This window comes from Aythya ferina (genome assembly GCF_964211825.1).
Source record: "Aythya ferina genome assembly, chromosome: 7".
Classification (NCBI taxonomy): domain Eukaryota; kingdom Metazoa; phylum Chordata; class Aves; order Anseriformes; family Anatidae; genus Aythya; species Aythya ferina.
The window spans coordinates 21,974,279-21,987,836 of NC_140302.1; the positions used below are offsets into that span (position 1 = coordinate 21,974,279).

Below are 13,558 nucleotides of genomic sequence, written 5' to 3' on the forward strand. Positions count from 1 at the left end.
TTTTTTTTACAGTTTTTTTACATTTTTTTACAGCTGCAGTCACTGCAACTGTATGTAAGGTAAAATTAAATACTTATGGAAGTTTGTGTTTAATCCTGTTTTTCTACTAACATACCAGTATATCTGAATAATTTGTGCTGTAACTATTCTTTTGACATATGAAAGACCTTTTTCAATTGAATATAGAACACAGAATAGAATGAACATAGAGTAGTTTATAAAAGGTTGCAGAAGGAAGCACAACTTTAAATTAATGTTTTATATTCTTACTGCAAATATGTGAGAAAGCTTAAAATATATATATATATTTTTTTTTTCACTTGAAATGTATATCCTTGCTGATTACCTATTTTGTATCGCTATATGGGGGAAAATGCTATTTGTACCAGCTCTGGAAAATGCTGTCTATTTTTTTTGGAGTCTCTTACTGGGGCTATATTGCAAGGGAATACAATGCAAGCAGTTCAATATATTTTGTCCCTTCCAGAACGTTGGCTGCTTCATCAATGAGGAGAATATGAGAAAGCAAGGTGAAATCAATAGGGAGATAGGATGGCTTCCCATTAAATATAAACAAATCAATGTACTAAAATATAAACAGGAATATATAAGCAGGGAATGGCTTACAGAAACAAACAAAACAGAGAAAGTGGCAATGAAAGTTCCTCTATGCTACCTCTGTGCTCCGGCAATGTGGTTGATCCAAGAAGTGAAAAAAAATTCTTGATGTATCTTTAGCCTTTGTGGTCTGTCCTCGTAGTAGTGTTGCATGCTTGTTACCTTTTTACCAACTAGTTTGCCTGTGTCTTAGGAGACTTAACGTGAGATTCCTAGAACTGATTTACAACGATCTCAGTGTTGAGATTATGGCTCTAAAGAGAACATCCCTGAAGCCAGGTACAGAAGTCTGATAAGGACTTCTTTCCTAGTAGAGAACCTGTTGCCCAGTAGGATCTTATCCTATTTTCACATCTGTCATTGGACAATCTTTTGGATGTGTGGATACACACCCACTTCTTCATCTGTCGATGAAGATAGTCTTCTTGGTATTCATAATCTTTGCTAGAAGGGTATGGAACAGCCAAGTCTTTACAGATGATTGTTCTTATTGCTGCACAGTGAACATGCATTAAGATATGATGTGAGCACCAAGATGTAATGCAGTACCAGAAGCATGGAACCACTCTCCATGATATGGGCGCTTTCCCTGGAAACTGTCTCTGTGGCATTTCTGAAGAAATTCTGTATCTCCCAAGGTCTGCAAAGAGGCCATCCAGAGTACTGTTTACCCTTCCACAAGATTTATGTGTCTAAACATACAGTTTCAGCAGTTACACTTAACAAAACATTGCCGTAGTTGCTGTTATAAAAACAAAGGAGCCTACAAAGCTCTCTTCTAAGCAACATAATTGGTAAGGGCTTGAAATCCAAATGTGCGTATGGATGACCTTTGTGGAAAAAAAAAAAAAAGTTGAAGTAGAACACCATCCAGCAAAAGCTTTCACTATGCTGTGCTGACCATAGGCAGATTCACAGTTTGCCCTCTACTCTAGTGGAGTTCCGTTAATACATCTGAGGATCTGGAGGTTGAAAGGAGGACAAGTCTTCAAATACTGGTCTGATGGGCTGTAGTCACCGTGTAATGTGTCTTTTCAGTACCACAAGAAATAAGTCAGGGTTATATGTTGTTAAACTTTATTGTAGGAAGATTAGAACTGTACGTTTTCCACTGACTCCACCACTTCAGACTTTCAGGGTTTGGCTAGATAAGATGTTGGACAGTCTTGTCTAGGCCCTGCTTTTACTGTGAATGGCTGGACCCAGTAATATCTGAGGTCCTTTCCAACCTGGTCTTTCCTATGATTATACTACAAATTGGCATTCTAATGGCTGTTAATCTTCTTGTAATTAATTACTGGTTATGGTAATTAATTACAAGGTTACAATTTTTCTACAGAACGTACAGTCAGTGCTGAGAGCGGTCGTTTAAATGATTTGTAGAATATAGAAAATGCATCTTTACTTTCATGAGAGCTTTAACAGGTTGTTCTATGAAAGTGTTATCTTGCTGTTTCAGGAGAGTAAATTCAGGTGTTTCAAGAACAGGAAGCAGCATTTTCAAACAACTGTAGAAAGCATGTACTAGCTAGCACATAAAATAATTATTCAATCAACTTGCATGGTAAATACAACCGTTACGTATGAGTACTCATACTGAATCTCAAGCTTGCAGTTTCAGTACCTGTAAGTCTTGCTTAAGCCTCCTTCCTCTTGGTAGGAGGCTGGGGGCAGGAGTCTGCATCTATTGTTGCACTGAGAATTTTTTAAAACCTGGAGCTATTTTCTATATAGATATCTATATAGATAGTTTGTAATTATTCAGTTGTAAGCAGAGGAAATTTTTTTTGATGTGTAGTGGAAAGTGGCTTTCCTTGTCAGAATATATGTCTTGTTTATTGAAGTTGTATACATCTAATTGCAGGGAAAGATCAAAATGTGTAAATGTAAACTAGCTAATGTATGTGCTTGGGCTGTGCCTCCTAAAATATCACTGGAATAGAAATTAAAAATAGCAATATTTTGTTATTGCTCCTTAACTTGATGTTTATTTCAATCAGCAGCAGCATTTTTTTTTAGAAGACTGCTAACTGGGCTCTTGTGTCCGGTCAGATAAGGACTTATCAGCTCAAGAAGCTAATGCTCCTCTGAGCATTCAGAATGTAGAACTAAGAAATTATTGAGGAAGGATGCCACATTACTTTCTGGCTTATACATACTTGACAGTGGTGTTACAGTTGCAAAACAAATATTTCTGGGGGATGTGCTAGTCACTAAAACTTTAATGAAAACAACATCAACTTCTGCCAGCAATGCAAAATTTAGTTCAGGAAGGAGGACTATTTGATGCAGATAATGAATCTGGATCATGGGAAGCAAAGACAAAACTTCATTTTATATACAAACAAATCCCCAGAACTGCTATTTAGAATCTCCTGAAAAACCTAAGCAAAATGTAGCTGGCAGTCCTTAGAGTTGTTAGAGCTTTATAAAGGTCAGGTGGTAGTTACTGTTTTGTAATTGCATGGAGAAAAATTGAGATTTCAAGGAAAAAAGATCTAGATAGAATTTATTTTTGCCATTTTAAGGTTAAGGACAAAACTTTGTGGATTGAAGCACTGATGTAGTATATATGCTACCTAACTTCCTAATTTTATAGGAATGAGATGGAGTGGCCTACTTAATTTCTGGAGGTCTGTGTCTTGTTTCAAGTGTGTACAGTATTAGTAAATTAATTATCAATTAAAAATTATATTACCTTCTGCTCTCATGGCTATCATAATAGCCTGAGAGCTCATGGCAATAGCCTTTTGCCACAAGCCCAGTGGTGTCCTTATTGATTTCTAGCATTGAAAGGATTACATGTATCACTTTTTTTGAATGAGAATAGAATGAATTCAGTATAGTTTTTAGAGCTGTGCACTAGATACAAGGCTGCTGAAATGTACAATGTTGAGCATTTGCTGTGGGTGCACTGAGTTCTACAGTGCCTTCCTGCATGATTTCCTCCTCCCCATTTTTGTGGTGGAGTCAGAGTTCCTGAAGGTTATTATAGCATCACAGAAATAGGGGCGTGAGGGAGCAGAGAAGTTCTTACGTCTCCAGCCCCTACACAGGGATGGTGGAAGACAGATTAGGAACAGTTTTTTAAATAATACACCACGTAGTCTTCTTACTCAAAACTAGTTTATTTTTTAAAAATAAATTGAATGCATAGCACTCACAAAGATTCCATTGTTTTGGACATTTTGCATTTAGGAGCACCATTTTTCTTTATGCCATAAAAAACACATTTTGGTTCTAATAGTAAGAACAGTATTTTTAATGTACACTGCTAAAGCCCTTTTAAATAATACATTGAAACTGTTCAGTGTACATTTTCTGTAGTCATGGTGAAGCTGTAGTGTAAGAAAAAAACTCAGACTAAGTAATAAATTAAAAACAGACAGCATGTAGTGGATCTTTTTACAGTTGATCTAATGTCTTAAAAATAGTCAAAAATACCCTAATAAATGTAAATTTGCAGTATTAACTAACTGAATAATCCCCCTGCCCATTATAATTCCAGTGTTAAGTATTAGTTAAACTTTTATATATCAAATGCCTATGGGATAACTTTAGTAATACTCCAAAAAAGAAAAGCCTATACTGCTGCATTACAAATAAAGATGACAAGTTAGCTGACAAAGATTTTACAGAAAAGTTTGCTACAGGCATCTGCTGTTATTTCAAGTCATGGTCTATTACAAGACTGTACATTCATAGTTATCAGAGGTAGTTAGAGCACTGAGGACTTTGATATATAGCACTGAAACAAAATGAAACCTGCAGAAGGAAGTCTATTTCTCTCTCAAATGGGTAACAATTCTGAATAAAAAGCATGGCATCTTATGAGGTGGAAAATCTCTACTTAACACTACTCGCAGACCTGGGGAAATATTCATTAAGAGACAGAGAGGTGAGGAAAAAAAATTTGCACTTAGAGGAAGTAAGAATTGAACACACTATGCCTATTTCAAAGTTGATTCTCTAGAATAAAACAGAGAGGATTATCTCTTTTATTCACCCACCTATCCCCTCTTGACTTGCACATGTATGCTACAAAAGCCCACAACAAAAATTGGGATTTATGAAAAAAAAAAGTGAAACAGGATTTCTTCTCCTCCACGATAAATAGGGTTTGTAGCACTTCATCACTCAGCTCCAGGAAGAAAGAGCACAGCCATCCTTCCTCCATTCTGAACATTATGGTAAGGCCCCCTCTCCTGTGATAGAGCATTCATCTTAACGCTGGTAACATATCTTAATTGCCCCTACTTTGAAAGCAGTAAGATTCACAATACTTCGGTTTCATTAGGTGGTACACACTAAGACAGGTGAGAAGGTGGTAAAAGACAAAATAACAAAAAAGCCTTAAGCCCACCTACTATAAAGAAATTTTGAAGTAGTAGAAATTCTGTCATCCATATCTCCTCCCATATTCTACTACAGGAGAGGCAGGTGTTTAAAAAAAAAAAAAATCTCCAGTAATATCTTCACCACCATTTTCATCAAAGAGTTGGATGAGTGAAGCTTTCTACCCTCAGACTATCCACTCCACAGGAGATAGTGTAATTTCATTAAGTTACATAATTAGCACCTTAATTGTGATAAAGCAGTTCACTCTGCAATATATTTTGATCCACCCATTTAAAAGAGTAAATCTCTGCATTTTCTTCTGGAACTCCCAAATAGTAGAATAAGAAGTTGCCCCTGTATTACCTGAGAATTTTCCTCCATTGTAAGCCTGACACAGAGCTGGATTTGTAGAAGCATTTTTTTTTTTTTTTGCACAATACATGTTGACAGTACAACTGGAGGATGCTTTGTGTTGGTTATTAATGTGTGTGCACTTACATGGAAAAATCACAGCCACTGTAGTAGTTCTGGTACAGTACAAGTTCAGCTGAAACTTTCTCTTTACTTCAATTACTCACTACCACACTGCTGGGCAGTAGTTCACATCTACATTCTGTGAACCCTAACACAGCCCTTTGGTACTCTGGATACAGACGCCCTGAAGAAAAGCCCCTCTATTTGCTATAGGCTCTTCCCTTTCTACCCTTCTCCCTCAGGCTATACCCAATTAAGTGTATAAACCAGCAGCACAAAGTAATGAGTAGAAAATTCCCTGAGTTAGTATGAAAGAATTACTTTAAACATAAAAAGGATAGGGAAGAAGAAAAGGAAAAACATAGTGTCTATCCTGTGAGGTACAAAACTTTAGAAACTATCAAAATACCACTTAACTCAAATGCCTTAGTCTAAAGCAAATGTCCAATACAAGTGCTGAAAAAGGGGCAAGAGTTATGGAGTTATGTAAATTAAGTTTGTTTCTTCCTGTGGTCCCCATGTATCTGGAGAAGTCTGGCATTCTATATATTCTTAAATTTCAGTAAATTTAATGTAAATGTTAATACTGTATGGTGGTATTATACAAACATCTTCAAAGTAATACTGCATATCTCCTTCATTAAAACTTAAGTATGTAGTTAGTCCACAGCCATTTTTCTTTTGGCTGATATTTCAAAATGTGCATTCGAAGCACACAGTATTCCGAGTGCCTGAGGAAGAAGTTATTACTCCCAGTTATGTGCATTCTTTCAGATGTTCTGTGTGCTTATTTTTTGCAGTCTCTACTTGAGCTACGGTACTGATTGCCAATCCAGTTGCTTTTTCTCTGGAAAGACACTTTTTTAAATTCAATTTGTTGCCCTCAAACTTATTTGAGGTTAAACAAAAACAACAACAACAAAAAAATGAAAAAAACAATTCCCCACAATGCAACTTCCTGCCCCAAATAAAGACGCACAAAATAAGTTTTGTACTTATCACCTCTCAAAGCAGGGAGTAACACAGGAATATCGTCCATTCACCTGGTAACTCCGGTTGTAGGAGACGCTTACACATGGCTTCACTTCTAGCGGAACAGCTAGTGACATAGCAGCACCAGTCTGTCCATGGCCTCTAGCCTGAACACTAGACTGTAAGGCAGCAGGGCAAGTCTGAAGTGGGTAAGATGCTGTGTGATTAGCTGATAGTATCTGTTGACAGTTCTGCTGTTGCGATGTCTGATGGTGATACTGTAATGAAGGTTGATGAGCTTGGAGATACTGGGGTATGTGCTGCTGAACGCTGGCCTGCTGGGGAGTTGGAGCTGGGGACTGAAATACAGTATGTTGAGCAGACTGAGCATGTTGTCCTTTTTGCTTGTTTGCTTCTTTCACATCGTTATCATGCGCACTGAAACAAAATGAGAAGACAGAATACATTAAAATGGATATGAAAGTCATTTTAAATTCCTTTGGATTAATTTAAGAGCACTAACAAATGGTGCAGTTATATGAAAGCATCCAAACACTTTAAAAAACATTTAAAAAAACAATTTAAAAAACAGAAAACCATTTTAGCATACCCTTTAAACTCATATAGTTTTAGAACTTGTTTCTTTTCAGGATTTCACTGAATTTTGTAGCAATACAAAAACTCATTTAAAGCTAAGTGCAATACAAGCAATACAGCAGTATCTAAAAATATCAGTGCAATGAAGCGCCAGATTACCAGAACCTGAACTTTAAGCTTGCTTGCTGCTTTTGCCTCATTTAAATTGGGTATATGGTTTTCAAAAGACATGATATTTTGGCTTATTTCATGTTTAGCTTAAAATAGGCTAATTCACCCCAATTCCCTTTGATTTATACCTGCCTCAGATGTATCTAGACATACTCTTTCATTTGCTTTTATGCTGAGGTCAAGCAGGTGCCAGCTGCACAGGCCTAAAATCAGCTACAGTTCTGGTACCATATGGGGCTGATCTCTGGAACACAGGTCAACCATCACCAGTTTTTTTTTTTTTCCCCAAAGGGACTGCTAACTTTTTACGTTGCACTATAAGATGACTGTAAGGCTTCCCTGCCCTCCCACATCAAAGTGTGCCAGTGTGATACTGAAAACACTTCTACAACAGCATGGGCATGCTTTAGGTACTATGCCTTTCATTACATACATCAGCTGCAAGCCTGGGGTTTGTTGAAAGAATAGAACAGAGGTTAGATCAGAGGGTGGTGTTTAGTTTGTTCTTTCCAAGAAAAAAAAGTTATTACCTAATACCTGCATATAGACAAATTGAAATAAAAATTAACATTGCAAGCAGTTTACAGCAATTAAGCATACCAATAGATCAGTACACAGGCTTAAAAAAAAAAAAAAAAAAAGCAGCTATTAACTTACATTAATAGTCGTTCAATACATGGCACCAGGAAGTCCCAGGAATATGCAGTGAGATGATGCAGTCGAGTAGGCCACGTTGGAGAGAGACGCAAGATAATCCTTGAAGAAGCTACGCATGCAGTAGCAACTAAAGAAGGGGCATAATTTAAAAATGCATGATCTAAAATGAAGGGAAGAGAAAAAGATTTGTGTAAGTTGGACGTGGTCAGCTAAGAGAACAAAGGAATTGTTACCTGAAATTTGTAACTCACCTTGCAGTGATACTTCCAGAAAGTAATCAGCATATTTTGCCATATATAACTTAGTCTTCTCTAAGCAAACCATTGGCCAGCCATCATGAAGATCAGTTTCATGGACAGCAATAGAAAGATAATAGTCGATGAAATGAGCAGCAGTTGGGAGGCACAAATTCCACTGAAATGTTTCTAGCAACAATAACTCCATATGAAGCAAATTCTGTTTTGTTAGTACCAAATTCATGTTAGTCATACAACCCAAGCTGTTCAACTGCTCAAGTTTGGGAACACTGTCTTCCTTTTCTTCAAATTTACCTTCAGATGAACAGAAAGAGGAGGGAAAAAAAGGTTCAGCACGAGTGAACAGATTGCATCTGATGTCTGCATTGGTCATATTTCAATTCTACTATGTCAAACAAGTTTGAGACTTTCCCACAGGTGCAAGGACTTCACTGGAGACAAAAAGGAGCACATACTATAAAGGGCTAAATTTCAGCAGATAACGTCAAACTTTGTGTTGGATATTGTGCAGTGGCATATTTCCTGTTGGTTCTTCTGCCCACGCACACAGATGCTGTTTGCCAAGAGCAGAAGTGGGCTGTATTATGCTATCTCTGGTACAGTATATGTTTAAGTTTTTGTCACCAAATTGTTGTATAATGTGTCCCTATTATCAGTGAAATACCACTGTGATGTGACTTGGCATACATAACACCACAGCATGCGACTTTAATCATCCTCCTACTGCTGCACACCCTTTTTGTTTTTAGAGTACAGCTCCATCTCTAGCCAGTGCGGCTCCTTTTATTGCTTGTTATGGTAGCCACGCTTTTGGATATAACTGGTAAGTTGCTCCAGCATTTCAAACAAGTGGATTTCAGCAGTGTATTTCTGAAAACCCACAGAGCCTTATACACACTGTTTCAACTGCTAGTAGCTTCAGCTTTCCCTGGACTTTAACTTGTCAGGCCTGTATGGTTTTAGCCTGCAGCAAAATTGTATATGTAGAAAACCCATTAATAAGGGAAACAAGTGTCACATTTCCATACAGTTTGCCATATGGTTGTGCTATTTCAATTTCATTGCAAATTTTTTCCATCTTACACCCTCTATTCAGTTCTACATATGTTGTAAATGCACGTTTTTGGAGACTTTCACAGGACTGAACGTACTGATCATTTGCTTTCCCCCACGCCCCCCCAGTGTTGGGAGCTACTTACATCAGGACATAATCCAACACCAACCCCAGTGAGTTAGTTTGTTTCCCACACTCTAGTAGCAATTACAGAAATAGAAGTTTCAGGGGTCACAATCATTTCTCTTCTTATTTCTACAACCTAAATAGATATATGATTTATCTAACTCACTGTATGGCTGACTAAATTGCTTGTTTGAGCCATAAAGGACAAAAGTTTAAGTGAGCATTTTGGTTTGTGCTTTCTAAACTAATTCACACGCTACTTCTTAGGACAAGGACTCAAGGCTCTCATAAGCTCTACTTGCTGCTTGTTACAAAAGATGGCAGATCTGATTTTTTTTTTTTTTTAATAATAATACTCTTCAAAACATGAATTTCACTTGAAAATCTGGCATTATTTCAAAGACAATACACTTTCTTAAATGGATCAGACTGGTTTCTGAGGTCTGTTTTTTATAACCAGAGCCCCATCCTTTGGGAAAGGTGTCTGGTGACATCCAGCCAAAATCTACCTCCCAGAAGAATATAAAGTAACTCTTTTCTACTTTACAACTATTCAACAGAACAGTTATTGGTGGAGACAAAGTGCAATGAAAGGAAGTTGTATACCAAAAATAGAAAAACAGAGTGCTGAGGTGTTGACTGGCAGAGAAGGCCTAGAGCTACAACACAATGATCTCACCTTGTTTGAGAAAATGAAAATAGATTCAGAGAAATGGACTAGCAGAAACTGAACCAACAGTTAATTCTGCTACCAGAACAAAGCTTGGGCACTAGGTTTAAAAACAATTACCAGCAGGTATGCTGCAAACTACATCCAAATCTCTTTGGGGATTTCTGAAAGGACTCCAGAAACAGAAAGGTGGATACACACCACAAGAACCTAGCTGAGGTCAATATAAGCAGCACAGTTCATAACAAATGTTTCTAATTAATTCCCTCTTCAGAATACCATGTAACACAGGTGAATACACTGGTGATTGCATTTTGTATCTTACACAATACAGGATTTACATTAGCCTTAGCTTGCATAAAGAACACTTCAATTTATGAAATCTAAAGTATGCCAGACACATCCAGGACAATCAGCAGGGTTCAGTACAGTCTACCTACGGTTTATTTAGTTTCTTCCTTTGTCATAGGTATCTTAACTTCTTGCTTTCAGCACTGGTTCTGCCTATCTTGACATGTCCTTAGAAAGGCAGCCTTTCTATTCCTCTAGTCTCCTGCTAAATTTCATCGTAGAATAATTTGCGTTTCCAAGCATAAACATCTTTTTAATTGCAGTTCATTTTTTCTTCAATGTTTTATCAGGTGCCAACAGATATCAAACCAAGAGTCTAAAAGAAATGCCCTACCAAGTGGGCCAAATTTATGTACACTAATCTGTCTACCTTTTGTAGCCACTCTGCTTCCCCTTCTACCTGCTGTATCCCATCAAGTCACTCCTTGCATTTGGCAGTAGAACCTATATTGCTCTGGTTAAAGTATGGTGCCACATACTTACTTGCTAAAAGTAAACAGGAAAGAGCAACCACATGCAGCTGCTGTACAGATATGTCATAACGATCCATAAAGAGGTCCAACAGATACACAGCTAGATGTCGTGCAGCAGGACAGAGTCTGAACCGATTGCTCACGATGGCAATCAGATCTGCAAAGTATCTTCTCAGATGTAACTGGGGAGATTGGCCTTTGTAGGAGGGCAGCTTCAGCTCCTAGATAGACAGTAGCATGTAATTTTATTACAACCACCATTTAGTTTGTATTGCTAGCAAGCCAATACAGCTGATATTCCCACACTTATCATGGAATTTTCAGAGTTTCTCCTCCCCTTCTTTTTGTTCCCATAGTTTCAGCATTCCTTTTACAGAGCAAAACTTGTTTATTGTAGTATAAAACTGATAAATAACTTGGTTCTGCATAACATCAGTATAACTTAACATATTTTCCATTATGCAATCAATTAGAGTGACTTTCGTGCAATCAGTTAGAGTGACTTTCATTTTTACCACCTGTTATACCACCTCTACTGCAAAGCGCGTGTACCTCCCAGCAGGGAAGCAGCAACGGTATCCAAGTACCCCTCAGATGCTTCAATGCAAAGTCCAACAGCTTAACTCAGCCCCCTCCTGCTACAGTTTAATCTGAGCAACCAGACTTTGTACTGAAGTGTTTGCGTGCCCCAGTGCTGCTGAATCTCCTGCAGATGCCTCCAGGAGAAGGACACTAACAGCTCGCTGAAGGTAGAAACGTTAAGAGGAAAGGGGCGTGCAGGGGTGTCATTGCTTGCAACATGCACATGTCTAACCCTGACAATCTGATCTCACCGGTGTTGCACTGATGCTGATTGCTGTGTGCTCTCAGACATTTAGTTGAACTTATACAAACCTCACACCGTCTGCAAATTGAAAGACACAAAAGCCCTACCAACACCACAGATGAGAAGTCTTTGGCATGATCTGTTCTGAATACAAAACTTGGTCTGGCACAAAGAGCGTTCCCCAGGCTCCTGCCTAGCAGCTACTCTCCTCTCCTGCATCCAGCAAAGCAGCGCTGCTGTCACCTCTTACCATATCAGTTATGTTGTGGAGCTTGGACTAAGCAGGATTTTGAGTGCAATTAAATCTCCATCGGAACAGGCTGGTGACATCCAGTTAGAAGTCAGTTACCTCAAATTTTTTGAAGTTTTAACATCAATGCAAGGGTCTGGAGCATGTTATTGAAGTGGGGGAAAGAACTGACAAAACAGCCACCTGTACCTACTAAACTGCGGAATTTGCGTCTCAAAGGACTGACTTAGTTTTAGTAATCGTTCCCTTGGAAGCACACAGATCATCCTGTTTTTCTTGTGTTCCTCCTTCCTCACCCCCTTCAAAAAAAAAAAAGGAGTTGCTGTGGCAGTCACACACCTTCAAGGAGGACAATCCGCTCACTGCTGTAAGGCAGCGGGAGCACGTTTGTAGCAGGCTCGGTTGCTGCAAACAAACTTTCAAGCTGAGGCAGTGTTGGGTACCCAGCCACCCCCCGCGAGCAACTTCAAGTCAGAGCTGAAGCAACTTCAAAGAACCTGAAACTCTGCTGTTCTGCTGCGCTCCGCGCGTTTTGCTGTCATCCCGCCCGTAGCACAACACTTTACCTGAACGCGGCTCTGCCCGGGCACCCTTGCGGAGGAGCCAAGCGCACCCTGACCCCTTTCAAAGCGCGGGGGGAGGACGGCCGGGCTGCTCCGAGCTGTCAAGACGGGGGCAGCGGGCCGGGAGATGCCCTTCGGCCCCCTCCAACGGCACGGCCGGACCCCAACAAAACCCCGGCGAGCCCCTGACCGGGCAGCCCCCACCCCCGGAGCCCCCCAGCCCCCGGTACCTTGTAGCGCAGCGCCTGGTGGATGTCGGCCGCCAGCTGTCCTGTCCACCACTGCGCCTCCAGCTCCATCGGGGGGCGGCGGCCGGGGCCTGGGCGGAGGGGAGGGGAGGAAGCGGCGCTCGCCGGGGACGGGACGGGACGGCGACGGGAGCGGGGCGGGCGGCGCCACCCTCGCCCTTTCCGCGCTGGCCCCTAATTAAACGCAATCGGCCGCCGCTGCCGCTCCCGCCGCGGGGCCCCGCGGCCCCCCGGCCCAGCTGGCCGGCATGCGGGTAACAACTGCGGCTCGTTAAGGCGGGCACGGCGCCGGGCGATCGCGCCCCCAACAAAGGCCGGCGGCGCTGCTGCCGCCCCCCTGCCTCCCTCCCTCCCTCCCTCCCTCCCGCCGCCCCCCTCCCCTCACCCTACGCGGCGGCGGGGCCTGGCCCGGGGCACGTGAGCGCGGCGCGGCGTGCCCAGCGCTCCCCCGCCATCACGCGGCGCTGCCCGCCTCGCCCATTGTTAAAGGGCCGAGCGGCCCGGCGCGTGTGTACAAAGCCCGGCAGCGCCCTCACGCCGCCGCCCCGCCACCAATCGCCGGCCGCCTTACAGCGCGGCCCACCCGCCGCCAATCGGCGAGGGGAGCTCATGCGGGAGAGGGGAGAGCGCCGAGCTCCGCGGCTACGCGCGGGAAGGGTTTGGGCCCGCGGAGCTGCCGTAGCCGGCCCCGATAAAGGGCTGGGGACGGGGCCTGCTCAGCCCCTCGGGGGCTGTCCCTGGGGGCTCCCAGATGCTGGTAGGGGGTGGGGGGAGGGTCTCGCTCACGGGGCTGAAAAAGTTAGTGTACAGTTACACCTGAACTGAGTGAATAAAGATAACAGGCGCATCCTGAATGCAGCTGACAAACCCCAGCCTGGCTCCTTATTTCATTCCCTTTCTCATCGCCCTGCTC

The 13,558-nt window shown here is 41.4% G+C and overlaps 1 protein-coding gene across 2 annotated transcripts; it reads right to left on the bottom strand.

The window, feature by feature from the left end:
- Nucleotides 1-3,727: 3,727 nt before the first annotated feature.
- CCNJ (cyclin J) lies at nt 3,728-12,973 on the bottom strand. 2 transcript variants are annotated; one of them, XM_084525482.1, is made up of 6 exons: nt 12,628-12,973; nt 10,769-10,979; nt 8,079-8,378; nt 7,828-7,987; nt 6,474-6,840; nt 3,728-4,823 (listed from the first exon to the last, which is right to left on the bottom strand). In XM_084525482.1, exons 1-6 carry the CDS (start codon nt 12,694-12,696, stop codon nt 4,752-4,754), a joined length of 1,179 nt encoding a protein of 392 aa, XP_084381608.1. In that variant the 5' UTR covers nt 12,697-12,973; the 3' UTR covers nt 3,728-4,751. The 2 variants fall into 2 exon arrangements, with proteins under 2 accessions (XP_084381608.1, XP_084381609.1); XM_084525483.1 differs by having other exon boundaries at nt 3,728-6,840.
- Between the last annotated feature and the right edge of the window lie 585 nt (nt 12,974-13,558).

What these genes read in the sequence shown, in the direction of transcription:
- CCNJ (XM_084525482.1), bottom strand. Translation starts at nt 12,696, where the DNA reads ATGGAGCTGGAGGCGCAGTGGTGGACAGGACAGCTGGCGGCCGACATC. An exon ending in TTCCTGTTTACTTTTAGCAA is followed by an intron (nt 8,379 to 10,768) that starts GTAAGTATGTGG and finishes GTTCATCTGAAG; the next exon opens with GTAAATTTGAAGAAAAGGAA. An exon ending in CCTACAACCGGAGTTACCAG is followed by an intron (nt 4,824 to 6,473) that starts GTGAATGGACGA and finishes GCTCTATCACAG; the next exon opens with GAGAGGGGGCCTTACCATAA.